Source organism: Cervus canadensis, chromosome 28 (assembly GCF_019320065.1).
Source record: "Cervus canadensis isolate Bull #8, Minnesota chromosome 28, ASM1932006v1, whole genome shotgun sequence".
Taxonomy (NCBI): Eukaryota; Metazoa; Chordata; class Mammalia; order Artiodactyla; family Cervidae; genus Cervus; species Cervus canadensis.
The window spans coordinates 14,252,349-14,279,391 of record NC_057413.1 but is presented as its reverse complement, the minus strand read 5'-3'; the positions used below and the strand labels follow the sequence as shown (position 1 = coordinate 14,279,391).

Genomic DNA, 27,043 nt, shown 5'->3' with positions numbered 1-27,043 from the left:
CAGAAGGATGAATTAACCACGTCAGCCAGGCTGTGGTTCCAAGAGTAAAACTGGGAAGAGGCAGGTTTCTGATATGTGTGTCTGTGGAGGAGGAACTAGGAGACTTTAAAATATTGCAGAAAAAGCACTGGATTAGGATTCTGGAGATGGTTTTTTTTGATGAAAAAAAAAAAGTGATGGTTGAATTGTCACATGATGAAACCAGCTCCTTGTTCAGGATCAGGTTGCTTTCCAACTCAAATCCTGTGACTCTCTGGTCATTATCAGTTGACATGGTTTTGTTCAAGTTGAAAAAAGTAGACCTTAATTAATGTTTTTGGTTTATCTGAGTTCCCTGCTTAAATTAAAACATGGTTCTGATCCCCTTGTTTCTGTATTCCTGATGTGTGCAGGCAGCTACTGAAATTGATGTAGGAAAGAGAAAACACACACATCCTCCCTTTTCCCTAGGAACTAACTCTGTCTTTTCTGTTGTATATACTCAAGTCCTAAAACAGCCCAACAGAAGCCCAACATGCCAGGATTTCCAGTTTTGTTTCTAAGGCACGTAATAACATGGGACTTTGTCCCTTCTGTTTCCCACACTTTTCAGACACCCCAGCATAAGGAATTCCAGAACTTTTTGATAGTACTCTTTGCACAACAAAGTATAATAGTAATTCCTAGTGTTATAAACATTCCAGAATATTTTAAGAAACTGTTCTATTTGCCTTTCAGTCTTCAAGTCCCAGATTTAAGGGCACAACAGAAAGCTTGCTCTTTGCATTCTGTGGATCACTGCAACTTCCTGCTGTTAATGGTATTTCGGTTAACTTCTGACTGACTCCTGGCTGATTAATTCTAAGTAAGCAGGGCAGGGATTCTCATTTGTATCTCAAGGCATGACCTACAATTTAATCTTTCCATTTTCTTTCATGGATTGTAGTCTAGATTGGATTCAGGTGCTCCCCAGCTCCCCAGATCCTAGATGAATCCATTGGCTATTCAAGTTTGAGTTGTGCCCACCCAGGCAGTCTCCTGCATCCGATGCATAGCCCCCTAAAGTTCTCTGGATCAGAATCTCTCCTCCTTGTACAGCTCTCCAATAGCAAGGCTTTATCTTCCCTTCATTTCCATTTTTGCCTCAAAGCATCTATCCTTAAGTCTTCCAAATATGGCTTCAGAAGAAAAAAATCACTTAAGAACCTGTCCTCAGAATTTAATTCTCCTAATTAAAACTTATTTCTCTCCCTACTAGACTGTAAGCTTCTTCATGCTGATAAAAATCGATGTCTTTTTCTATTTGGACTCCAGCACTTACAACTTATCTGGCATATAGTAATCACTTCATGCTTATTCAAAGAATGACTGAATGAATAAATGAACAACTACTTCTCTTAATGAACATGGAGTGAATCTAGAACAAAGGAGGCAATTACCAGTATTGAGAAATAATCTACTGGCTTCAAGCTCCTTATGAGGAAGACGACTTGGTGTTTTCTCGGTGTACAAATCCTCCTTCCATACCTGGGGTGGCTTCTCCAAGTGATCAGACATGGCAAGTTCTTTTGCTTCCTAAAGTGGCAAACACTCACAAGTGGTCAAAAAACTTTTTGCTTAACGTCCCCCAGATCCCAAATAAATGGTAAGGCGTATGATGTTTTGAATTTTTTTTTCAAACTTTCCCCTTAACTTAAGCACGTTTTTAGAAATATAATGTAGGAGCATAAGACAATGGTAAGAAACCATCCACAAGGCTGAACTCTTAAAAAAAAAATCATTTTATTGATCCTTTACCATACAAAATTTATTCAAATTACACCCATTTGAAGTGGTAAGATCACAGCTAGAGAACAGGTTACCCTGTAACAAATCTATTTACAAAATCCATCATAAAAGCTTTTTTTTTTTTTTTTACATTATATTACATATTTTCTTTTTTAAACTAGCATACAACACAAAGCTAAACTGATTAGTAGTTTGCATACTCCCAATTCTGGGAGAAATACTTCTTTTGACAAAATCTCGTACCCCACAGGAAAAGAAATTCCCACAATCAGACAGTTGCCACCCGACTCACTCTGCAAGGCATCTTCCTTCAAATCCCTCATTTCGTACACACAAGTTGTCATGCACACACTGAGTTCTTACTTTCTTTTTCCTGAAAGCTAAAGCTTTAAATACTGCAATTGTATTTACAGATCTACACTTACAACAAAAATGAACACAAGAACCACCACAACAACAAGAACAACAAGAAAAAAAACAAAATAACACTCTTAAAAAATTACAAACCAGCTAGAAAATATTCTGGCAGTGTTTACAAATTAATTGCTATTTTTGTACAAAATTGCTAGATAATGAAAATATGAGGAGACTGCGTAACAACTTAAATAAAATGATTACTACGCACAAATCTGTACATATAAACACACACCTAACACTGTTTGACAGCTCATGTGTTGCTCTTTATACAATTTACTCTCTAAGGCTCACGCAGTCATAATTCGCACACTTGTAACTTTTAGCCATTTCATGTGTGAGCTTTAATAGCAGCAACTCAATGGTACCAGGAAACCTGCATACTCAGTACTTAAAGTAACACAAATACTGTAGTACTAACCCACTTCGTGTGCCAGAAACTTCTGTCAAAAAGAAAAATGACTAATGCAAACAGAATACAGCATGGACGTCTAATTACTGTACACCAGTTAAGCCCATTAACTGGGAAAGCCTTATGCATGAAGGAACTTTTAAGACTTATTAGGATTCCTTTCGTTTTTTAAAACAATAAATACGGCATCACGTTACGAAAAGGTTTAACAAGAAACTCAAGCAAACACACAACCACCTAGCCAGGTGAGCTCAGTCTTTAGACTTTGGAAAGAAATCAGCTTTGTGCAGCTGGCAAAGAGAAGGACACAAAGCTGGAAGCAGAGGCAGCTAACCAGATGAGATAAATATGGGAAATAGGGAAAAGCTTGGCATAAATGGTTTCCCATACAGGAAAAAAACCCCACAGTGCATTTCCAGTAGGCACTTGACACGAAGCTCCCCCTCCCTCCCCCACCCAATGCTTCATCTCGGACCATGTCCAGTGTGTGTCCAGGGGAGGAGGGTGGGGGTGGAGGCCGAAGAAAAAGGAGGGTAAACTGCACCTTTGTTTTTCTTCTCAAACACACACCCATGCATACCTACACAAATAGTTTAAAGTGCTGGTGTCACTTGTGTTGACCCCACCACCACTTTGCATATTGTGGAAATCTACCTAGAGTAAATTGGCTGGGGCTTTCATGGGTTTTGTTTTGTACTTTTCCTAAGGGATATAAGTAAGGAATATTCCGTAAGATGGTATGGAAAAGCCCAAATGAACTTTTTGGTCAACCCAGTATTTTTTTTTTTTCCCATCCCGTTGAATCGAGTGCCTACCATGCGCCTCCCACTGTGTCAGGCAGAACAGCAATTCAACTCAACCGTTCTTGGTGTTGAGGTTTAATTTATTTATTAGATGACTCCTCATTCCCACAGTCATTAGCATCCAAGGAATGGACGTGAGGTACTCTGCCACATTCCCAGTGGGAGATGGCCATCTGCCCCCTGGCCAATGGACAAAGCCATTCTTGGACTCAACTGGTAGGATTTTGCTGCTATCAGGAAGCCTCCGACCTGGGACACTATTCCCGAAGAGTTAAGTGCGAGATGCCCTGGCATCCTGCCCTGCCTTTTTTCTACAGCCCCAGCTTTCCTTGGTCCAACCTTCTCCTTCACAGTGGAAGGGGGAACAGGGGTTCTGGCCAGGACTCCTGTAGCCCCCGACACAGTGGGAGCTCCCTGCTCTCAACGGCTGAAGCAAAGTGCCACTGATAGCATGCTACTCATGACGGGGGATGTCCTTCTACCCAGAGGCCTCTCCATCCGACCCCATCCTGAGAAGTGGTCTCCCTGAGTGCAGTGTAAGAGCCCTTTCCCCGGTCACAGGGGGCCTGGGAAGCCCAAGGGACAGAGGGATCCATCCATACCTGCTGCTCTTGGGGTCTGACCTGGTTCTCTCCAATGGGCCGCCCCCGTCAGCGAGCTCCACTCGCTCCGAGCACCCCCTCCTGGGGAAGGAAGCGAGATGGGGCAAAGCTTCTCACCAAGGCTATTAAGCCTTAGATCACACATGCTCTGATCAGTAGAGGTTCTCTACCTCTGCTTAAAATAATTTGAATTAGCAAAAACTGCTTCAAAGTAAACAATTAAATTGAAATGGTTGATGGGTGCCACAGGAATGCTTAAATGGCAGCTAAAAAAGGAAAAAAAAAAAAAAAAATCCACAAAGAACTCCTAAGTAGGCATTTGCTATAAACTTCAAACTTACAAATACGTTGGGGGCAAGAGAGTGGGAGTGGTTTATGGAGACAGGATAATCCACAACAGCTTAGAGGGGCAGAACTCGACTGTTCTTCTGTATCTGTGATGAATATTGGAGAACAGTTTCTTCATCCGAAAGGCTGTGGAAGATCTCTTGGCCTCCGAGTGGGACACGCGGTCCATAGCTTAAACTGAATTATGACAGTAATTTAAATATTCCTAAGAAGAGCTGAAGAAATCCATTTCATACTTTTGCATGACTTCAAGCTTACAGTTCCTGCAGTTTCCATCCCAAATTAGCAGACCCCAAAGACATGCATTCTGCGGAGAAGGCACGGCTTGAAATGCTATTAAGGAAGATTGCTGTTTTCGAGTGGGCCAGGTGGCCAGACCCCATTCTACAGCCCATCCGTCAGGCACAGCAAGCCAATCCGGGAGGGAGGGAGGGAGGAAGAGGATGGGTGAGAGACACCTGATTGCACATTTTCTCACTTGCTGACTCATCCAGGAGATTTTGGAGCCTGGGGCAAGGCAGGGCTTTCCCAAGGGAGCCTGCAACTGTGCGTTGATAGACAGTTTTGTTTTTTTTAATTCATTAAAATGTCAGCTTTGTTCTGAAGTCTGTAGTTTACTTCATGATACTATCTTGGAGGAAGAAGGGAGGAAGGGACAACACTGCATGACACATGTTCTGGTTCCATAATAAAAAAATATTGGTTTATAAGGGGAGTTCACACAAAGCATAATCAACTACACATAAAGTCTTCCACCAGCGGGAGCTTTTCCAAATCGTAAGCATCAAAGAGATCGCTGATGCCTTCTTCCTCCCCGAGGCTTAGGAGATAGTCTTCTTGGAGCAGGGGAGGCAGTAAGTTCACAAATGGTCCTTCTAGGTTGGAAGGAATTTGGTCCTCAGTCTGCTGTAAAAGGTTGGCCGGGGAGGCCAGAGGAGAAAGGTTTGCCATAGAAATTGAGCAATCACTATGTCCTGAGTTGGTTGAAGCCAAGTCTGAGAAGAAAGAAAAAGGTGGTGGAAACAAGAAAATAAGTCAGGTGAAAATCTAATTTGGAGGAAGCATATACTTCTTGCTTTTATAGACGCATGCACTCTTTTGCTAAGGGCAATTAGACGACATTACAACATTGTTGTTGTTTACTCTGTAAGTCATGTCTGACTTGTGTCTCCATGGACTGTAGCCTGCCAGGCTCCTCTGTCCATGGGATTTCTCAGGCAAGAATACTGGAGTGGGTTGCCACTTCCTTCTCCAGGGGAACTTCACACCACAGGGATGGAACCCATGTCTCCTGTATTGGCAGGCAGATTCTTTACCACTGAGCCACTAGTGAAGCCTGACATTATGGTATAGATCACCTCTTATACTAATGGGCATTGTTAAGTAGGGACTCTGGTCAGCCTTTTTTTGCTCTTGTCTACTCACTCATCTTTTAAAATATCAACTGTTAGCAAACAAGAATACAGGTAGCTTCAAAGATTAGAGACTAACGAGTTCAAAAACAAGTTCCTGATACCAGTTAGTCATCCTTTAGGAAAAACAAAAGAAAACAAAACACGCAGACTGAAAAGTTGGCTCCCAAGTAGAGATCACTGATTTTAACTTAGTCTTTTTTTGAACAACTAGCTTATTAAAGATAATTCTAAAAATACAAATAAAAGGACACATCCACTTTGAAGTTCTAGGGTGGGGGAAAAAAGTGGTCTTTGGTTTTACCATTTGAGGTACCTTTTTTTTCTTTTTTTTGCTCAATATTGAGTCAGATCTGATTACTTAAATCACTTCTTGCTGCTATCTTGGGAGGGAGAAAAAAACTAAGTACATATCTCCAATCTGAGACAACAAAAAGACTATAAAGAGCTTCCTTTGCTGTGGAGACAATGAAGGGAAGAATTATATTTATTTTTTCTTCTCTTCCCTTATTCTCTCCCCACCACACTGGGGGGGTGGAATTAAGATAAAAGTTCTTGGGCAAAAGGCTTCCTTCTCCCAACTTTTTTCCAGTTCCCTCTCCAATGATCTCTGTGATATCACTCGGAGGTATGCAGCCAAGTATAGCTGGTGATTCAGCTGGACAGCTCACACCTTCACTCTTCACTTTGATTTTCCAAAACACTGCAAAGAAATGGTTTCTGCCGATAGCAAAAGCCTGAAGGGACTCCATTTAGTGGGTGGAGGAGCCGTTTGCCCAAGATCATTATTTTCTTCTGCAAACTATTTGGAATTTTTTTTTTTAATGCAACATTAATGATAGAAATTTTTGTTTCTTGCCAAGACTTGTGATTCTGATAAAGGATCCTTCTAGTTACCTTCATTTTTAACATAGTTTCCAAATGACAAAGTGGAATTTTTACCTTTGGAAGTGGGTTTAGGGATATTCCCATTGTGGTCTTGGTTGCTTGTTTTCATTGGACTGTGTGTTTCAGTCTCTTCTGGACACAAATAAACCTCAATGGGTCCTTGGGTACTTGCCAAATGTATCTGTAGGCTCTATGAATAGAAGTGAGAAAAGTACAAACTGGAAGCTGTTTTGTAATTTTCATGGAAAAATGGGAAGTCAGGGTAATTTTCATTGTTGCTTTTGCTTCTCCACTGGTAGTCTATCTCAGTCAATGACTGTCAACCTCTAGAGCAGGGGTCAGCAAACTACAGCCTAAAGGTCAACCCTGTCCACCAACTGGCTTTGTAAATAAAGTTTTATTGGGAAAAGTCACACCCATTCTCATTGTTTACATGTTGCCTCTGGCTTCTTTTTTTTTTTCTCTAAATGCTATAACGGTATGGCTGTGCAGTTTAGTAGTCCCAACAGACTATAGGGATCACATAGCCAACAATATTTACTGTCTGGCTCTTTATAAAGAAAAACTTTGCTGATCCCTGCCAAGAGGAGGTGAATCTTTTAAAAAAAATTATTTCTTTTATGCAAACTATTAAAAGGTCTTTTAAATGTTCCAAATACCATATTTCCATGTTACTCATTCCTGAAGAGTAGGGTTTTTTAATATTGAACTTTAATCGCCACTGCATGAATAGTAAGTAGTCTTAAGTGCTAGGAACTGAGTTTAATAAAAGAATACAGCACACTAATATTTAAAATTCTTCTTCATCTAGGGCATAAACCTATTATGATCATTTAAGGTGAGAACTCTACCCTAGATGGGAGTTTATAAATTTCATTCTTTTCATTTTGTGTGCATTCTTTTACTACATTTCTTTATCTTATAGTCTAAGCTTATATTATCAAAGTATATCTGAAAACAATCACAAAAATATGCTCCTTATTTTCTTATAATATTCTCATCTATCAACAAACCCAAAGTCTCATTTGATTTTGTAAATGTTCATGTGTTATAAATGAATAAATTCTTTAAATGAGCTAAGATAAAGTAAGGAGCTACTTTAAAACATCTATATCTCTATTCATGGTGGAGACCATATCCAGGGTAATCAACATAAAAGTCCCCACTGGTTCAAATCAATCAGAACCACCAGATAACAAATTATGAAAAAGGGTAATCCACAAGAGGCACAGGGCCCCATATACCACTTTGCAAACTATCAACCACTTTGAGTTGAAGGCCCTGCTATGTTAAAATTAGACTTTTTGGACATTCAATACATAGCAAGCTGTTGATATGCTTTTAAGGTTAGGATTAAGTAAAACAGATGGGGAAGAACTCTCAAGCTTTCAGGAAAATAAGGATATTAACTGACGTCAATGATTCTTTAAACACTAGGCATTCCAATTTGCAGCAACATGGACGGACCCCGAACAGTGTCATACTGAGTGAAGTCAGTCAGAGAGAGAAGGAAAAATATCGTATGACATCCCTTATGTGGGGAATCTAAGAGGAAATGGTACAAATGAGCTTACTTACAACTTACAAAACAGAGACTCACAGACTTAGAAAACGAACTTGTGGTTGTGGGGGTCGCGGGGTTGCGGGGGAAGGACAGCTGGGAGTTTGGAATGGTCAGGTACACACTGCTATATTTAAAATGGATAACCGACAAGGACCTACCACACAGCACATGGAACTCTGCTCAGTGCTATGCGGCGGCCTGGATGGGAGGGGAGTTTGGGGGAGGATGGACACATATCTATGCGTGGCTGAGTCCCTTCACTGTTTACCTGAAACTATCAGGACATAATCAGCTATACTCCAACACAAAATAAAAAGTTTATAAGGAGAAAACCAAAAAAACACCGGGAATTCCAAAAAGATCTCTGCAGATGAGCAGAGATATTATCTCCTTACCTCTATTGGGTCAGGCACTTCAAGTCTTGTTTCTGGAGGGGCTTTCACAACTATAACAGTTTGGTCTTTAAGGCCACTAATTTTTCGAATATCTTGATATGTAACATAAGCTAACGTGATGAGCGTTAAGGAACTCTTCCAACTAATTGTCTCAGATGTAACCATTATGAACAGAACAAAATAGATGCATGGAAAAAATTTTAAGTGTTTTATGTCTTATAAGAAGATAGTGATATCTTCTTCTAGATCTTCCAAACAACAAATCAAATATATAGCTTTTTTCCTGCCCATTTCTAAAAAGTCCATGGCTACTTAAGATATTAACATAAACACAGAAACAGAATAGTTAAACTCTCAAAAGAAAACTAAAACTCAGTTTGGTCAGGGCTTTTCAAACCAGATTCCGAGTGTTCTGTCATTCAAGTTGAATGATGGCAGAATCCCAATTTACAGAAAAAAAATTTGAGCTCTATTAGCCATAATTTTGTTTAAACTGCAGTAACTTCTATCTGCTACTCTGCTATTAGAAAGTGTCAGCAGCCACCCAAAATGAATGAATGAGTAGCAAATACATTTATCCGTGGAAGAACTCCAAGTCCCACTCAGGCAGACAGCTTGTTTTCTTAAGTGCACCTGGGCTGGTTGTGTTATAGACTGCTTGCTGATAAGAGTGTCATTATTTCTCTGTTAGGAAAACTGTCCTTTGTATAATATTATTAACTACAATATTTCAGTGCTCACAAGGAGGAAAGCAGCTTCCAGATGCTCTGCAAACTAAATGACTGAGGAAAAGAGAGTAAAATCATATTCAGTACTCTCGGTAGCTACTTCTGGGCACTGAACAATTCTTTAAAGTGCCCCGACTGACAGTCAAACCTAAGAGGATATTATGAAAGAATATGGTATTTATTATATGATAAAAGTATTTGTGCAAGCTTGCTTAGAGAGACAGGCTTTGACTTGGTGCCACTAGAGGATAGGTCACATAGCTTTCTTTTACAAGGGACATGGAATAACATAATTAATCTACAATGACTTTAGCCAGTTGCTTTTTTATATTAACTTACCAAAAAATGCCTAGGATGAAACAGCAAATCATAAGCCAATGAAGGCATTCCCAAAGGTAACATAGTGAAAGGAGTCTGTGATCTAATATGTTCGATATAGTCATAGGACTTAGCCTAGAGGAAATGATGTCCCTCAGATTAGTAGCTTTTTATTAGAAATTAAAGGAAGCTATGAACCTACTGTCCAGAAAAAACACCTTCACCCATAATCTGCATGCACATTTAAAAAAATTTTCCTGACCACGCTGTGTGGCATGTGGGATCATAGTTTCCTGACCAGGGATCAAACCTGTCCCTGCAGTGGAAGGACAGAGGCTTAACTACTGGACCCCCAGGGAAGTCCCTGCATGCACATTTAGGGGCATCTCTCACAGACTATTGGAGTAGGAAACGGCAACCCACTCCAGGCTTCTTGCCTGGAGAATCACATGAACAGAGGAGCCTGGTGGGCTATAGTCCACGGGGTCACAAAGAGCTGGGACACAACTAAAGCGACTGGGCAGCCAGCATCTCACAGACTATCATGTTAAGTCTCAGAAGTTCAGACAACAGCTAATTTACTGTTGAGCTTGACAGAACAGCTCATGCAGGATTCCGGGTTTTAGGTCATCATCGGTCTCATCACGGAAGCCAATTTCTATCTTAATGGGAGACTTGACGGTTGTGGATTTTTACTGAGAACAGTGGGGAAACTAATAACTAGGTACTTGCCCCACAGCCCACTGTCAGAAAGCTATCTGACAACAACTTATTAAAATAAAAGCTCATCTACAATTACCCAACATGCTGCAGGAAGGAAAATTTCAACACATCTGTGAACAAGCTGTACCACGTTCGGAACTGAATGGCAAATTGAAATAAATTGTGCAAACATATTCTCTACTCTTACAAACTTAAAAGTGCTTCCACTGTGGCTCCCTCCTGAATTTGTTTCTTGGGATAGCAGCCCACTACAAGGAAGCTTTCACCTTCTGCATCAAAGGCCCCAGAGAAAGCTAATGTAGGTGATAAGGCTCCAAGCTGCCAATCATGTGTAAAAACCACATCTCCTCCTCTAAGGGGCTCCTGACTACACAATGGAGGAAACAGCCCAGCTACAGCTATTCTTATTTCTTCCCCTGTAAACCCACCCTGGCCACAGAGGGAGGGGGGATGGGCGTCAAATCATCACACCTCTTCTCCAGCTCACTAACCATGAGCTGACAGGGTTAATCCTTGGGCCAACAGGAAATGAACAACTGAGTTTTTAAAAAAACTGCTTGAATTGGAAAATAAACGTCTCCATAACTTTAAGGGAAAGGCTACTTTAGATGAGACACTACAAACTGGGCAGGTCACATTTTGGTTTTTGTCTAACAAGGATAAATGTGGAGCTAAAACTAGAGATAGGATTATTTAAAATACTGGTTTTGTTTTCTACTAATAACTGAGAAGATTGCAAAATCTTCTTGTCAACACAATGAAGTAATCACTCTCCCCTATGGTCTGACGTGAAGTGATGACCAGTAAGTTTCCTTCAGGTAGTCAACAGATTGTCAGCCAGTTAAGAAAAAGAGTTGGCTTTTTAATACTTTTACTTCCAAGGATTAGAAGAATGGATAAACTGAGATTTCTTAAGCCTTAGGGTGCTTCTGAAATCAGTCTTCAGTGCTATGATTCAGCGCTGTTGTTTAGTCGATCGGCCGTGTCTGACTCTGTGACCGCATGGACTGTAGCCCACAAGGCTCGTCTGTCCACGAGATTCTCCAGGCCAGAATACTAGAGTGGGTTGTCATTTCCTTCTGCAGGGGACCTTCGCCACCCAGGAATCTGACCCGCCTCTCCTGCATGGCAGGCAGATTCTTTACCGCTGAGCCACCATAATGTGCTTTAAAAATTATAGAACAATTCTTACACTCTTTCAATTCCTTCAACTATAGTTCAGTCACACAGAGTCAATAAATTCCAATTGCTTCCAATATCTGATGAAAAGAAAATAGAATATGAGAACCCCAACAATGACAGCTAATACCCATCCAAAATCTGGGAAGCCTAAGATGAATCTGCTGAATGTTATCAGTAATATGAATACTGATACCTTATGGATCTCATTAATAGTGTTGCCCTATGCTATGAATGTACCCGTATGTCCCAACCACACGTGAATAAAACGCTTTAAAAAACAGTTCCTACCTGGTTATCAAAAGAGAGGTGATAGGATGCAGTCTAATAACTATCATTTCATAAATACTGAATACACATACGTGCGCCTCCTCCCACCCCCCCACTTACTTGGACGAAACTAGGGTAAAATTCTCCCTTGCACATAAAAGTCAGATGGTCAACTCTGGAAACAGTCTAGAAAGCACTGACCCCCACTGAACAGGTGGCACAAAGGATATCTTTGATTCTCTGAATCCTCGGTTAACAGTTTGAGGTCCAGGGTGCAGCTTTGGATCAGTTCATCTAATTTCTTCTCTTCCTGACTGAGCTCGGTCACTTCTTTTGACAGGCCTTGACACTGGGCCAGCATGCCCCCGTCCTCAGACAGACTGCAGCCCCTGGAAATCCAAACACAGACTCTGCCTGGCTGTTCAGCAGGCCAAAGGTGGGGGGATGTTGGGGGGGGCAGTGAAAGGGAGGGCTGGGAGAAATGGTCCTTCGGGTAAATGTCCCCTCTTGATGCAGGAGGTCACATTGCTTGTTAGCCAAGTGTTAAAATTAGAACATTTATACATATTTTTTTTATACATACGGTCCTTCACTTTTCACACCATAGAAATTAAGTGAAGAAACACTGCTATTTTCAGGTTTCTTTCCTCCATAGGAGGCCTGTTTCTTTAGAAGACTCAAATTCAAAAGGCAGAAGGAGGCAGCTCTTCTTCCCGCCACGTGCCTCCCAGCGGGGAAAAGAAATGGGAGGGGGAAAGGCAAGAAATAGCAAAGTAGAAAGACTGGAAGGAAAAGACGGAATGGTTCAAAAATTCAACCAAACATCATCCCAAAAAAGCATGAAAAACCTAGGTAATTTCTGAGGGTCTTATACCAACAACTAAAAAGGAAAAGGAGGTTAAGGAAACACAGATGTGGTGGATGCAAGAACAAAGACCAATCCCCAATAGGTCTGTCTCAACCGCTGGCTAAAATGGGTTACTGAATCGTCACAAAATTCCAAAAAGTACAAAAAAACTACCTGTTCGTTTTATTATGTTCGAAGTAGTATTTTTTCAAAGTCAACCCATAACAGACTTATTCCCTCTAATAATGCTTTGGAAGTTGCTTCTCAAATACTGGGTGTTCAGATTCTCTGTCCATAATTCACAAATGACATGATCACACATTTAATCATGTGTGTGGGTGTGTAGGTGACAAGTATTATCATCTCAGCTTTCCAGAAGGAACCAAGGCATTTAAGTCTTGACTTAACTTACACAGAAAGTGAGTTAACCTGCAGTGAGAACCATGGATAAAGATACTGTGTATATACACGTATGTGTTAAAACACAGCCATAGATAGTTTCTAAATTCCTATTAGAGACAAGCCAGAGACCTGTGTAAGCATCTATTAGATTACATGGGAGCACACATGCTGATATCACGGTGATAGTTGAACAGCGTGTTACTATACATCTGCAGAGCCCTATTTAATCCCAGGATCCCCTTGCTTGAGGTTAATTGAATATAAATCCTGTTATCTATGACATCATCTAAACAGAAGGTCTCTTTGTAAAGAGACTTTGAACTTCTGGCTATGGAACTGAGGAGGGAAGAGAGGAGAGAGAAGAAGAGAGTAGGAGAAAAAAGGAATGAAGTGTGGGCATGAGTGTGAAAGCTGGGGCTGGGAGAAACCCTGCTGCAGTTTGCAAAGAACCCCATCCCCAACCCCAGCCCAGAGCCAGCGAACTGGGGGGTGTGTGGGCGGGTGACCCATACTCACATCCACTGCACGTTGTTTTTAGACTTCTTCTTAATGAGGTGGATGCCTTCCAGAACGTTGGTGATGTCATAAATCCTTCTCTTTTGCACCTTCAGCACCTCTGCTGCCTTGTTCAAATCCAAGACCCCATCAGGGGATTGGCTCAGTAGCTGAATGAACTTCTTGGTGAGCAGACCAAGGGATGTATCATACCGTGTTTTTTCTGAGGGAGATTTTGGAGCTTAAAGAAAAACAAAAACCGAGCGGGTGGGGGGGATACGGGGAAAGGTAAAGAAATGAAGGGTTTCTTTGCAGTCAAGCAAGCCCCCGCTCCCCCAGCAGCCCAGCCATTAGCGTCAGAAGCAAAGCTGTTGTTGCTGATGTTTTCGGTGAGTCATAGAAAGCTATGAACTGCTTTATTAGAAAGGGAAGGGATGTAAAAATTCCTGTTTGATGAAAGTGTTTCACTGTGAATTTCTCAGTAATTTCTATTTTGACTAGTCCCTTGGACTAGTGAAGTATCTCACACATGGTAGGTGTTCAAAACTATCTGCTGAATGAATGAAAAGTGCTGTAGCCTCATGGAATCAGCACACAGGGAGCCTAACTCAACGGGTTCAGACTGTGAACCTCTCCAGCCTTTGAGGACAGACCCATCCTAACTGGCTTTTCAGACTCCTTTATCTGTTTGCATATAACTTGCTCACCAACTTTTCAAATAATGTAGATGAAGAATGCCTAGGAAAGTCTTTCAATCCCATCTCCCCATCCCTCTGGTATGAAATATATCCCCATTTAATATTGTATTTATTCTCTTATAGGTATACAGGTCAAGGGTTTAACTGAGTGTGACACACAATTTGTGGACTGCCTAATTCATAAACTACAGGTTAGGAGGGGATGAAGTCTAAATTAATTTAGCCTCCACATTAAATGCCAGAGACATAAAGGACGATTTAGCTATTTACAACCTCCTTTTCTCTCAAAGAAACAATGATCGTGTCGATGGAAATGCAAACTAGCTGCAATTCATTGGTCTCCATCAATTCTTATGCTGCCATATGCTGAGCTAGAGATTTAGGCCAACAGAGGTAACACCTAACGCCCAGCTGGCCTTGGTCCCTCAAGTAAGGTCCATGAAGGAAAGTTAAAAGTTAGCTTTGACTACAGAATGGTGCCAAAGAGTTTGCATTCGGAGTTGAAAAATGAAACTGCGCACATCAGCAGAGGCCTCCCCTGAAGTCAGCACACAGGTAACAGGACTCACTCTGTAAACCTTTCACTGGGTGTCTGCAGACATTATATTTATTTTTTTGGACAGGCAAAGACAGAAATGAAAAAGGACCAAACATGCCAAAATTGTCCACACCTCGGCGTCCCTTCAGCCACAAGCTCTGAAAGTCGGGAAGCTCCCACCTGGGAGAGGGAGAGAGGACAGAATCCTTACTTTTTGGGCTGTCTGGACTTCGGAGTGCAGCTCGTCCTTTGCCCTTGGGGGTTTTTAAACCATCTGAGAGGTACTGCTGACCGCTTTCTCCTAGCTCCAGCCTGCGCTTTGCCTGGAATAAGACAGCACAGTTGTTGGTCGCGGGTCACATGGACGGTCACAAGTGAGGCTGCGGCCTGGCTCCTGCCAAATGCAGCAGGCTCGCACCAGCCCTACCCTGGGCCCCTCAGCCTCCTCTGGGGCTCAGTTCCCTGCAGCCTGGGCTCCCCGGAACCCTCTGAGGCGGGGCTCTCGCCTCCCGTGCACAGATGGACAAATCCAACGATCCTTCAGGCTCAGGCTCTGCAGCCACTTTGTTCATTTACTCATGGATTCAACACATGTGCCAGGCGTGGGGCTGGAGGCTGAGAATACCGCAGGCACCGTGGAACTTTAATTCACTTTCCCCCAGCAAACCTCGGCTGCTACACCTCCATCTCTGACCTGGACTGAAGCCCCTTCCATGTGCTCCCCCAAACACTCTTGTGTTTGTTGGTATCATAACACTTGCTGGATATAAGAGTTATTTTACTTATCTGTTTCTCATTTCCTTTAAGGCAGGGACTGTTTCCCATTTATCTCTGCATACCTAGGGCTTGGCACAGAGCCTAGGTTTCTGTAAGTATTCAATCACACACACAGTCTCTCTCTATATATATACATATATTGATATATTCAATGAACGAAAGAGTGATTGAATAGGAACACAACTAGTCACAGACTACAAATGGTCATTCATCAGAATAAAAAACACCACAAACACTCAATCTTGGGCTTCCACTAGGATTACTTTCTGCATTTTGTTACCAACCTAGGCAAACGAGTAAGTTCTCACCCAACTTTTTCATCTGATTTTCACTTTAAAAATATCCACTTTGGGTCTTCTGTGTACTGGGCTCTGGGCTTAGGGAACAGAGCTAAGCAAGACAGATAGAGAGTCCCTTGGTTCCCAGTGTGTAGAGACCAGGAGAGAAGCCAGGTAATTAAGTAAGTAATTGCTGAGTGCTGACTGCATGGGTGTGAAGGGCATTCAGACAGGGGTGGTACCAACTAGACACCCACACGGCAATCTGCATTTAGGCTCATTTCAGGGCGGATTCTTCTAATAAGGAGATTCACAATTTCAAAATAATTCCCCATGACGTAGACACCAAAGTAACAACTTATCAGCTGATGACACATACCCAGCTTCTCTACGGAAAAGTTATCAGCTAAATTCATTCTGTTCACTACAGTGGCCGTGAGCCACAGGAGGCTCGTGTGAACTGACATGTGCTGTCCATTTAAGACACACACTGGATTTCAAAAACTATGGGTGAAAGAGCTCATGAATCATTTTTTATATTGATTACATGTTAAAATGGTGCGGTTTTGGCTTTATAAATTATTAAATAATTTACTATTAATCATTTTACCTGTTTCCATATCTATATACATACACACATGTATATCTTTTTATAGTGTGGCCTGCGTTTGTGGCACACATTATCTTTCCACTGAGCAGTGTTGAGCTAAACATCATCACTCCAAAGGCCCAGAAATGACAATTAGCAAATTAACCTTGTGTGAGTGCTAAGCAGCTGCAGTCGTATCCGACTCTGTATGACCCTGTGGACTAGCAAAGCCCGCCAGGCTCCTCTGTCCATGGGATTCTCCAGGCAAGAATACTGGAGTAGGTTGCCATGACCTCCTCCAGGGGATCTTCCGGACTCAGGGATTGAACACCGCACCCCTCCACCCCTGTCTCATGCCTTCTGCCTTGGCAGGCGGGTTCTTTACCACTAGCGCCACCTGGGAAACCCTCTGCATGTCATCATCTGCTCCCAAATAGTCCGTCAAATCCTTGTATGGGCCTGTTGCTTTGGTTGGCCCAGCAAACATTCCCTCTTCATCGGGCAAGTTCCCTGATTGTTCTTTGGGGAGCATCTCTTACCATAGGCAGGTGTATCCGTGCACACAGGTGACCCTGACTGGGCTGGTCTTTCTTTCCATCCCCACCCTCCCCGACAGTGAATCGAGTCAGATGACCTAGGACCAAACCTGGGTGAACAAGGCAACCCAAGGAAGTTTTCTGGAACTACTGCTAGGAAGGAGTATGGCTTGTTAGTAAGGTTAAATTATTAGCTGGAAGCGGCCTGAAAATGAGGCCTCCCCAGGGGAAAGTGGAGTGCGGAAAAGGAGCCTGAGGTCATCCTTCAGAACTCTGGGTCAGGACATGAGGTTGGTCTTGCCCAGACTTTTCAGTTACACTAGCCAATAAAGCCTCTTTTTTTCCTCAGAGCACTTTGAGCTGGGCTCCTGAAGGTCTCGCGAGGGCCTTCTGAAGGAAGGACTTCCTGAAGGAAGGTGAGGTGGGCAGAATGGCTGAGTCACAACGGTCTCCAGCACAAAAAGGGGCAGGGTGTGGGGGCCACTTCTTGTGGTCTTCAGGAAATTACTACTGGGAGAGACAAGCTTCATTTGAGGCTTACCTAAAAGTAGAGAAGGAGAAAAGCTCTACAGCTCTGCTCTAGAGATGCTTTCTCTCTGTAAAAATGAATCCAAGAACTTAAGAGGGCTGTATGCTCTGCCTGGGCTAGCACCCACAGAAGGAAAGTAAAATGGGAAAAGAGCTTGGGATCCTAAACTCCTGCACCCTACAGGCTGCATCCTCCTTGACTCCTCAATGAAGAACCATCCACTGGCCAGCAGCCTGGGGACATACTCGTTTTTGCTTCCCTATCCTAGGCTGTTGTTTCTAGTTGCTCTGAGGCTAAGGTCCATGGAAGCAGTAGGCTGCGGGCTGGGGGAAATTCTGAGATCTGTTGCTAAGAAACTCAGATTCAACTTCAAGGACCAGAACTAGTCAGGCTGTGTGACTTTGGTAACCAAGCACCAAACCAGAGTGGACCAAATCTCAATACTAGATAGAAAATCGACTCAATTTGAAAGGCACCCCAAGAAAGCAATGGCCTATGAGACCTCCGTCTCTAAGGGAATCAATCACTAAGCCTGTGAATGAGCTATGAAAGAAGGGCACCCTCAGAAAAATCCTCCCAAAGGATAGAAATCAGAGTGGCCATTTTGGCCCCACAAGCAGGTCACATCTCCAGAAAGCCTTCTGCTGTGGGGAGGACATGATACCCTTCGGGAGGTGACCTCCGTGTGTAATCTCCCCTTTTTCAAATGGAAGTTTCCGGTTATTCTGTTACCTTTCCTCCACTATGCAGTGAGTAGGGACTCAACTGAACCACACACATAACTTGTGCAAGTCCTAGATCTTAAGACAGGCACAATAACTAGACTCTTTTGGGGGAAGGGCTCCACATTTTGATATATGATGCAGCAACATTACTTTAATGGTTACCTTAGCAAGTTCGAGCACACATGCTTGCTGAAACAAACAAGAAGCCAGATGGGAGGATTTAAACAGGGCAGGTAGCCTCCACCTACCCTGGGCAGAGCATCAGCGCAGAGGAAAATCTCCTCTTGGTTATCTCAGTATTTATTTGCTCTTAGTGTGAACGTCTTGCCGAACGGAGAGCTATCCTGTTTATAAAGGGATCTTCATATTACATGCCCCCTACCAGTAAAGCAACTAATACATCTGGTACTTAACAGAAGGCCCAGCCATTTGGTCCTGAGGAGGAGTAAATGCTGACCATGAGACATGCAGCATCTTCCTGAGCTGTTATTATCAAGGGTGGTTTTTACTGGAAAGGAAGTATGTGCTAACTTCAGGACCTCAGCCCCAACTATGGTGACATGACTCTGTATGGAAGAGTTGCACCATCAAGCGTTTCAGAAAATATACACATGAAAACAACAGGAGTAACTGTCAGGCAGCCAAGCAGTGGGCTGAGGGGAACATCCATGCTTTCTGTCTACCTTGGTATTTGTTGCTCCTATTTTTTCATCTGGGGAACTTCTTCACAGTTCTTAGTTTAGGTGGTTTCTTTGTCTCCAAGCTTGAGAACAAAATGCCTGACACTGCTCAGCATCTTAGGCGGGCTCTTCCCATTAAGGTTGCAGAGGTGGGTGGCCTTAATCTGGGCCCACCCATCAGCATGGTCCAGTCGGCTGGCTAACCTGACTGGTTGATGAATGGGCCCATGACCGAAGCAGGATGAAACAGACAGTAACGGGATTTCTGTTGGAAAGTACTGGGTTCTTTTCACTGTGAGTTATTAGGCTGGTAGGACGTGAGCCTGGAGCTCCCTAGGAGATGAGCCAACAGAGAAGAAAGCAGAGTTAAGAGCTGAAGGGAGACTGAGTCCCTTCAAAGGGGTTGCTAGATGTCACCAGTCCCAAAGACAGAGCTACCCTGGACCTTCATTTGTGTGAGCTGACAAATGTCCCTTTTTGGTAAATGACAACAGTTAGATTACTATCACTTGCAACCAAGAGTCCTAGATACAGCCTTTCAGTATTAACTATAGCACACTCAACATTTGAGTGCTTACAATATATCATATAACAGGTTCATCGCTTTCCACTCGACTATGTATCTTATTTTTACAACAACCCCATAAAATGGTTAATATAATTTCCTACTTTACAGGAGAAAATGGAGATTTAGATTTCTTAAATAACTTTTCCAATATCCCCACAGTCAGTAAATATGTACTCCAAAGTCTGTGTCTATAACCATTCCATAAAATGATAGTGAAAGATTAGCATATAAAAATATTTGAAGTTATATTAAACTGATACCATCTTACTTTATGATAAACCTGTTTTATTTTATTCATAATTTTAAAAAACTTTCCTTTACATAATAAATGCACAAGATAATTCAAGCAGCAAAAATAGATATACCTGGACAGCTAATCTTTCTCCCATTCTTTTCTGTTCCTTTTAAAATTTTTATTGAGGATAGTTGATTTTCAATGTTGGGTCTTTCTCCCATTCTCGATCCCCAATTCCCTTCCTCAAAGGCAAGCATTACTAAGTTACTTAGATATCCTTTTAGATAAGCTGTGTAAATATAAGTACATATAATTTTAAACCATCACACCTTATAAAAATTTTTTTTTACACAAATGGTACCAAACCACACACTGTTAATAATGTCTTGGAGTTTGGTCCCTATCAGTATACATAGAATGACTTTATTTTTTAGAGCTGCATAATAGTGTATCCATCAAAATATATCATGATTTGTTTCCTTAAGACAGACACCTACTAATGGGCATTCAACACTCCTATGCTATAACCACTTCCCCAATAAATATTCATGACAGCATCGTGGGCTAGGCATTCCTAAACCCATCTTGCACTGAGGCAGAGAAGTTAAGGATTTACCTAAAATCTCAGTTAATAAATCACAGAAACCAGCACTGAACTCAAATCTGTTCAAATAGCTTGTCAGTGACCATGACTTCCCTGGACTGATTGACATGTCCCTCTTTTGCTGCCATAGTGGTTTCTGAGCTGTCGGGGCATGATTTCACTATCATAACACATAGACTCTCCAGGTTTCCACACTGGACCATGAGCTCAGATCTTAAGTAGCTTAGTTTCCCCAAAGCCTTGCATATGGTATGCACTCAATCAAACTGACGTATTTATTTTCAATGACTTGAGGAATAAATTCCCAAAGTTTCTTGGCAGGTAAATCACAAAGCTCCAACATTACCAACCTATAGAAGAGATAAATATATACATATATATACATACACACACACACATATACATACATCTACATGTTTGGAAATATTTTTTTAAGACATATTTATAAACGGGGAAAATTAAGGTTATACAAGGATATGTATAGTATTATCTCATGGGGGTAAAAAACTATAAAACTATAGACCTCAATATGAAATTTCCCATGTATCCACAGAGGAGAGAAGTCTGAAAAGATCCACATCCAATGTTAATGGAGATTATGTCTAAGAAGTAAAATTAAATATGAGGTAATGATTTCATGTTTATAGTTCTATAATATTTGGTTGGATTTCACAAAGTGAGGTGTCTGTATACACATTAAATTTATATCTTTCAAACTAACACTTCCACTTTTCAGAGTATATTCTGAGAACATTTATGTTGTTTCTACAGTTTGTCTATTAAAAACAGCACACCCAGTTTCTTGAATATTTATACTTTTCCACATATGTCCAACATAAATGCCCAATCTCAGAAGAAAAATTCAGGAAGTTATTCTACATTTATATAATGGAATGTTACGCAATTAATAATGTACATTTATGCATGTAATTTTTTTTTTTTTAAGCAGTAACCAGTAAGATTTACTACTTCTGTGGGAAAACTATATCCATAGAAAGAAAGTATCTAAGGATACATAATAACAAAACAATTTAAGAGTATTCATCTTTGGGTGGTAGGATTACAGTGATTTTATTTTCTTAACTTTTTTTACTTTTTTTTTAAAAAAAGGGTTTATTTATTTATTGGCCTCACTGTTCCCTGACCAGGGACAGAACTCATGCCCCCTGCAGTGGAAGCACAGAGTCTTAACCACTGGACTTCCAGGGAAGTCCTCTTCTTAACTTTTAATATTACTAAGTCACTTTAAAGTGACTGTGGGTTTCTTGCATAAAAAGAAAAATAAAAATCACTTCCATTTGGAGTTCAACAAAAGAAGTCTAGTGGTTTATACCCACTCAATGTGTATGGGTACTGTACTGGTTCAAAACAAAAATGGGGGTGTGCTACCAGAACAGGCATCCCATTTTCATAGTGGGAAGGGAAGGGGTACTCTTATCTAGCATTCAACTGAGTCATAGGGAAAAAAAGACAAATCAAGAAAAAAATCATGCTGTGAACATTAAGATAAACTCCCTTTACCCTGGTTAACAGATCTGAGCAAAGGAAAGAATTTAGAGATATTTTGTCTCAAAGTCAAGGGCAAGACAGGGCATTCTGAACAGAGGGAGGGAAATAAGAGGAAAACAGACTTTAAATAAATAGCATGAGGACCAGATTCAATGCAACAGTGAAATAACCCGAAGGAGGCGATCTCCAGCTTGAGACCAGATCACACTCGAAACTCACTTGGATTCTGGCCATCAGGTCAGTGGGTTAGGGCAGGGGGATTTTAAGAAAAGAATACCTAGTTTCCAGCTGTGACTACATATTAACTCAACCTGGTTAACCATTTAAAAAGGGAGTGGGAGCTGGAGGCCTTAAGCAGGCTGTCCAAGCACCAGAAGCTCAGTGACTTGCAAGGGCCCTCGTTTGGGGGGCTGGTGGGTGAGGAGGGGAGCTTGGGTGCAAAGGATGAAAAAAGGGCCGGATCATCGTCCCTGAAGTACCAGACTAATAACCACACTGCCAGCATCCATCTTTCATTGAACATGAGGTTACCTAAGAGCAAGAACTCTGGTCTTCCCAGGAGTTTTTTCCAGCAACAGGTTAGGTTTAGAATCTATCAAGAGTAGCTGTTAGATGAGAAGCCTACTCAGAAACCATATCTCCGAGGGCTGATGAACAGCGCACAGGAAGCTCACATGTGAGCACCTGGCACTGGCAGTAGCCAGTGTGCCTTTTTCTCGGTGGAGATGCCGCCTCACGTCCCACATTCCAGCCACGCGCGTCTGGTGGGAAGAATAGTCTCTTTTCTTTTTCAGGTGTCCCCCTCCACGCCTGCTTCACGGCCCCAGCCAAATCCTTTCATCATTTCTCACTGGACTACTAGAATGGACCCCAAAATTGACCATGTTGCTTCTTTTGATTTGTAAACAGCAGATCTAGGCATTTTAAAGTTCACTCTAACTTGTACTCGTGGACTAGTTTGGGAATCTAACCAGGTACACAAGAGTGTTTCTAGAGGAAAAGAGATCTTAAACTGATGTACAACTCTTGGAACAGAAGTCAGTTACTTATGAACTGGTGACTACCTTCCTTTCTATATTTAAAAACTTTGAATTAAAGTTACTTGACTGTTACAACCTAGAGAGGTGGGATGAGGTGGGAGGTGGGAAGGAGTCTCAAGAGGGAGGGGACATACGCATGGACACTTATGGCTGATTGATGTGGGTATATAGCAGAAACCAATACAATACTATAAAGCAGTTATTCCCCAATTAAAAATAAATTTAAGTTAAAAAATAAAGTTACTTGGGGAAATAGATGGGAAAAAATATATTAAAAAAAAAACAAACCCTATCTGTCCCCCCAACCCCCACCCCATTCCCCATTAAAGTGGGAAATACTCTCTCATATGAAGGTATAGAAAGCCTCCTTATCATCAGAATTAGGGAATTCAAGGGTAAAGAAGCCGTATAAACAAACTTTGTTACTTCTTCATCAGGTTGTTACCCCAAGCACAAGCCCCTTTGTGGTTAAATTTTCACAAGAAATTGGTTCTTCGTCTAAAATGATAAACAGCCTGCTTTGGTCACTTTGGGGACCTTAGTCCTCTGAGACCTTGTGCATATGAATTGCTTTTTTTTTTTCTCCCCACCCGCCCCCTGTTAATCTGTTTTGTGTCAATTAAATCATTACACTAGCCAAAGGAACTCAAGAGGGGTAGGGGAGAAATTCCCCCCTCTTGAATCAACCACAGAAACTGAAGACTCCCAGTCCTCTCTCCCAGTTTCCCGAGAACCTGGGCTAGGGTTCCCTGGGCTGGGACAGGCAGATACACCTTCTCTGGATCTGGAATCTGGAGTTGCTCCAGCACAATAGCAGATCGGCGGCTGATGGCTGCGGTGAAATGTTTTAGCTGTGGTTCTGGCTACAGATCCTTCCTTGTTTCTGCCTGTTTGCCAAGCCTGGTTCTCTAATCTTCCTGACAATTCAGTGGAGTTATCCAATATCCTTTCAATAAACATCTTTTCTGCTTAAGCTGGCCAGAGTTGAGTACTATTGCTTGTAACAGAGTCAGTTTCCTGGTCCCGCTGTTAATCCGTTGTTTTCCTGGAACACCTTCCAACAGTAGCATGGAAGAGAAAATCTGAGCCCTTATGTACCTGAAACGTATGTTCCACCCTCACACTTGATAGTTTGTCTAAGCTAAGAATTGAAGGTTGACCTTCAGCAGCCCTCGGGACTCTGAAGTCACTGCTCCCAGGCTTTTGATGTCCAGAGTAGATGATGAGAAACCTGCGGTCACAGATTCTCATTTCTTTGAAGCTCTTCAATTTTTAACTTCCTGAAAGCTTCCAGGCCTGTCTCACACTTGCAAAATTTCACAACACATAGGTGTGCATCTTTTTTTCACTTACTGTGGGCTTCTAGAAACTACATGTTTGGCCTTCAGCTGTGAGGAATATTTATGCTGTAAGCCATTCCCTCTCATTGTGGTCTAATCTTTCTGGAATTCCTATTGCTCTTGGATTGATCCTCTAAAGCTTTTATCTTCTATTTTCCATGTCTTTTTGTTGTTGTTGTTCTACTCACTAACATCAAATTTACTTACTTGCTTACACCAAATTTAGCTTTTATTTGACTTAAAAAAAAAAAGGGCAACTAGATTTTTAATTTCCAGGGACATTTGTTTCGTTCCCTCAACCTATTTTCATAGCATGTTGTTCTTGTTTCATGAATAGCAAAGCCTAATACCACTAATTATTTTTAAGGTGTTTTTTTTTTAATTGTGGTGAAAGTCACATAACAGAAAACATACTATTTTAACCATATTTAACACTATAGTTCAGTGGCACTAAGTACATTCACTAACGCCTGAATATGGAATCCAGAAAAATGGTACCAATGAACCTATTTGCAAAGCAGAAATAGAGACACAAATGTAGAGGACGTATGGACACTGAGCGAGGCGGGGAGAGCAGGCGCAGGGAATTGGGGAATGGGATATGTTGGGAGGTTGGGATTGACACATACACTATTGTGTCTCTAAGTATAAGGCACTGTGCTTGGCACTTTGTATCAGTAAACGGACCCACATAATAAAGGCAATTGTTTCTTTTGCAAATAGGAGCTGAAGCTCTAATGTCTTTCTACCCCTAATAATATGCTGTTCTTAAAAAGTGAAGACCTCTGAAAACCTTTAACAGATTAATTCTGTCAATCTGTCTGTCTGGTTATATATCTCAAACTAAGAGTAAATGGGTAAGAAGTTTAAGACAAAGTAATGATTAATAAGTTATATAGACCTAATGCTACTCAGATGAAATAAGAAAAAGTGAGTAATACTTTTAATAATAAACACTATGATGACCCTTTTTATCTGTGAGTCATAGAGGTCTCTAAATCAGAGTGGGCAAAAAATTTTTATCCCCTCTGCAATGCTTAAGCTTTATTGCTCCCTTCAAAGTCTGAATTTTCTATGCTCTTACAGAAAAATAAATGACAGGGAAAATTGTGCAATTAAATTGCTAACTTAAAAGACAGTTTTACATTTATTCATATTACCAAATTCATAATGTGTTCTTCTTTAATTTAAATGATTGCTAGACTTGAATATGTAGTTATTGCCCATAAAATGGAATTCAAGAATTCTTCTCTTCAGACACCTGAATTTCCAATTTGGAGGTTGGCAAAAGTATTTAAAATATATTCAGTGATGGGCAGTTAGGAAACAGGCTCTCATTCTGCTGCTCTCACTGGAGTACTATTTAATCTCTACTTCCCTTTCCAATTCCTAGTTTTTTTCCTTCAGATTTTACCTCCTTTCATCAGCAGTGGAATAAACCAGGAAGACCAGGCAGTAAATATTTCAGGCCTTGTGGGACACAGCTCTGCTGTGACTGCGCAAATCTGCTGTTGTAACAAGAGAGCAACCAGAGCACATACATATACAGGCCTGACTCTATTCCAACAAAACTTTATTTAAAAACAGGCAGTGGAACAGATATGGCCTTGGGCCACAGTCTATGGACTCACAGGATAAATCATTATCATCCTAACAAATTTTCATTATGTTTTACCAAAGGACATCTATGTTGCTCATACCAAACACTAAAATTTTATGAAGTGACAAAGCCAATCATCTTTTGGGTTAATGAAATTACATCTCTATCGTGCTTAATGTTATCTGTGAGGACTCAAAACAAGTACTAAAAATAAAAGCAACTCTGAGCCATCCATTTGAATAGTTGGACCTCATCCCATCCATGGAAAACAATGATAATTAAACACACAAAGGTACTTCTTTTTATGTCCTCAACCATTCACCTCTAAAAAGATAGTTTATAGATGTAATAAAGAGATAATAAACAAATTCTTACCATGGGTTTGATGGATCAATTTTAGAGAGCAGTAATTCACTGTTTCATTACTAGCACCAAAAAATGTCAGCAATCTTTCTCCCATTGAGTTACTGTTAACATATGAGGGTAATTGTTCTGAATCTAGACTGGTGAGTTCACAGAAGCTTGCTTCAAAACATAGTTGCTAAAATAGCTTGCAGCACAGTGCTGGTACCTTAAATCTCAGAAAAACAGCATGTGTTTAATTATCACCCAGGGTTCAAGGGACAGGGCACTTGGCTCTGGAGGACATAGATTCAAAAACTATCTCCTGGTACAGAAGCAAGATATTAATAAATGGACTTCAAGAAGTAAGAATGGTTTTGGAAGATTCATGACCCTAAGAACTAATTGAAGAACTCCTTCTTAAAGTAGTAAAGTGTTACTTCAAGAAATACAAAGAACATAAAGCTAACATCTGCTAGTGTCAAATCATGTCAGCAATAGTCTGTACAATTGACTTGATGGCCAAAAAGTGCTGCTTTCCTACTCACTCAACTTTCATTTTGTGGCAAACTCAATTCCTATATTTGAGGGCTGGGAGTTTCCAGGCTGCAGTAGTACAGCAGGAAGGAACTCAGGTGAAGGCTGAGTTGAGAAGATGTTGCTTAGAGTCTGGGAGTTCAAAATAGCTACAATTTGGACAAAGGACCAAAAAGGAAAGAACTATTTAAAGACTGAATCTTGGAAATCTGCAGAAGGTCCCTTGAATTCAGCAGACCCCTGATCCTTTGATACATGTGAAGACACGAATCAAGTCTAGGAAAAACAAACACCCAAAAGGGATGGAAAACACTGTTGAGAATTCCCACAGGGCCTGAAACCATAGACACA

The 27,043-nt window shown here is 41.2% G+C and overlaps 1 protein-coding gene across 3 annotated transcripts in view; it reads right to left on the bottom strand.

Annotated features, from left to right (window-relative positions):
- Positions 1–1,746: 1,746 nt before the first annotated feature.
- E2F3 (E2F transcription factor 3) overlaps positions 1,747–27,043 on the bottom strand; it is an 84,545-nt gene continuing 59,248 nt past the window's right edge. For 2 of the 3 annotated variants that reach the window (XM_043449664.1, XM_043449665.1), the window contains exons 2-7: positions 15,015–15,126; positions 13,589–13,790; positions 12,054–12,212; positions 8,606–8,720; positions 6,701–6,836; positions 1,747–5,341 (exon numbers count right to left, since the gene is read on the bottom strand). In XM_043449664.1, coding sequence (XP_043305599.1) covers positions 5,079–5,341; positions 6,701–6,836; positions 8,606–8,720; positions 12,054–12,212; positions 13,589–13,790; positions 15,015–15,126 — 987 coding nt within the window. In that variant the 3' untranslated portion in view covers positions 1,747–5,078. Of the gene's footprint in view, positions 5,342–6,700; positions 6,837–8,605; positions 8,721–12,053; positions 12,213–13,588; positions 13,809–15,014; positions 15,127–27,043 lie in introns of all 3 variants that reach the window. The other variant, XM_043449663.1, reaches the window with a different exon arrangement.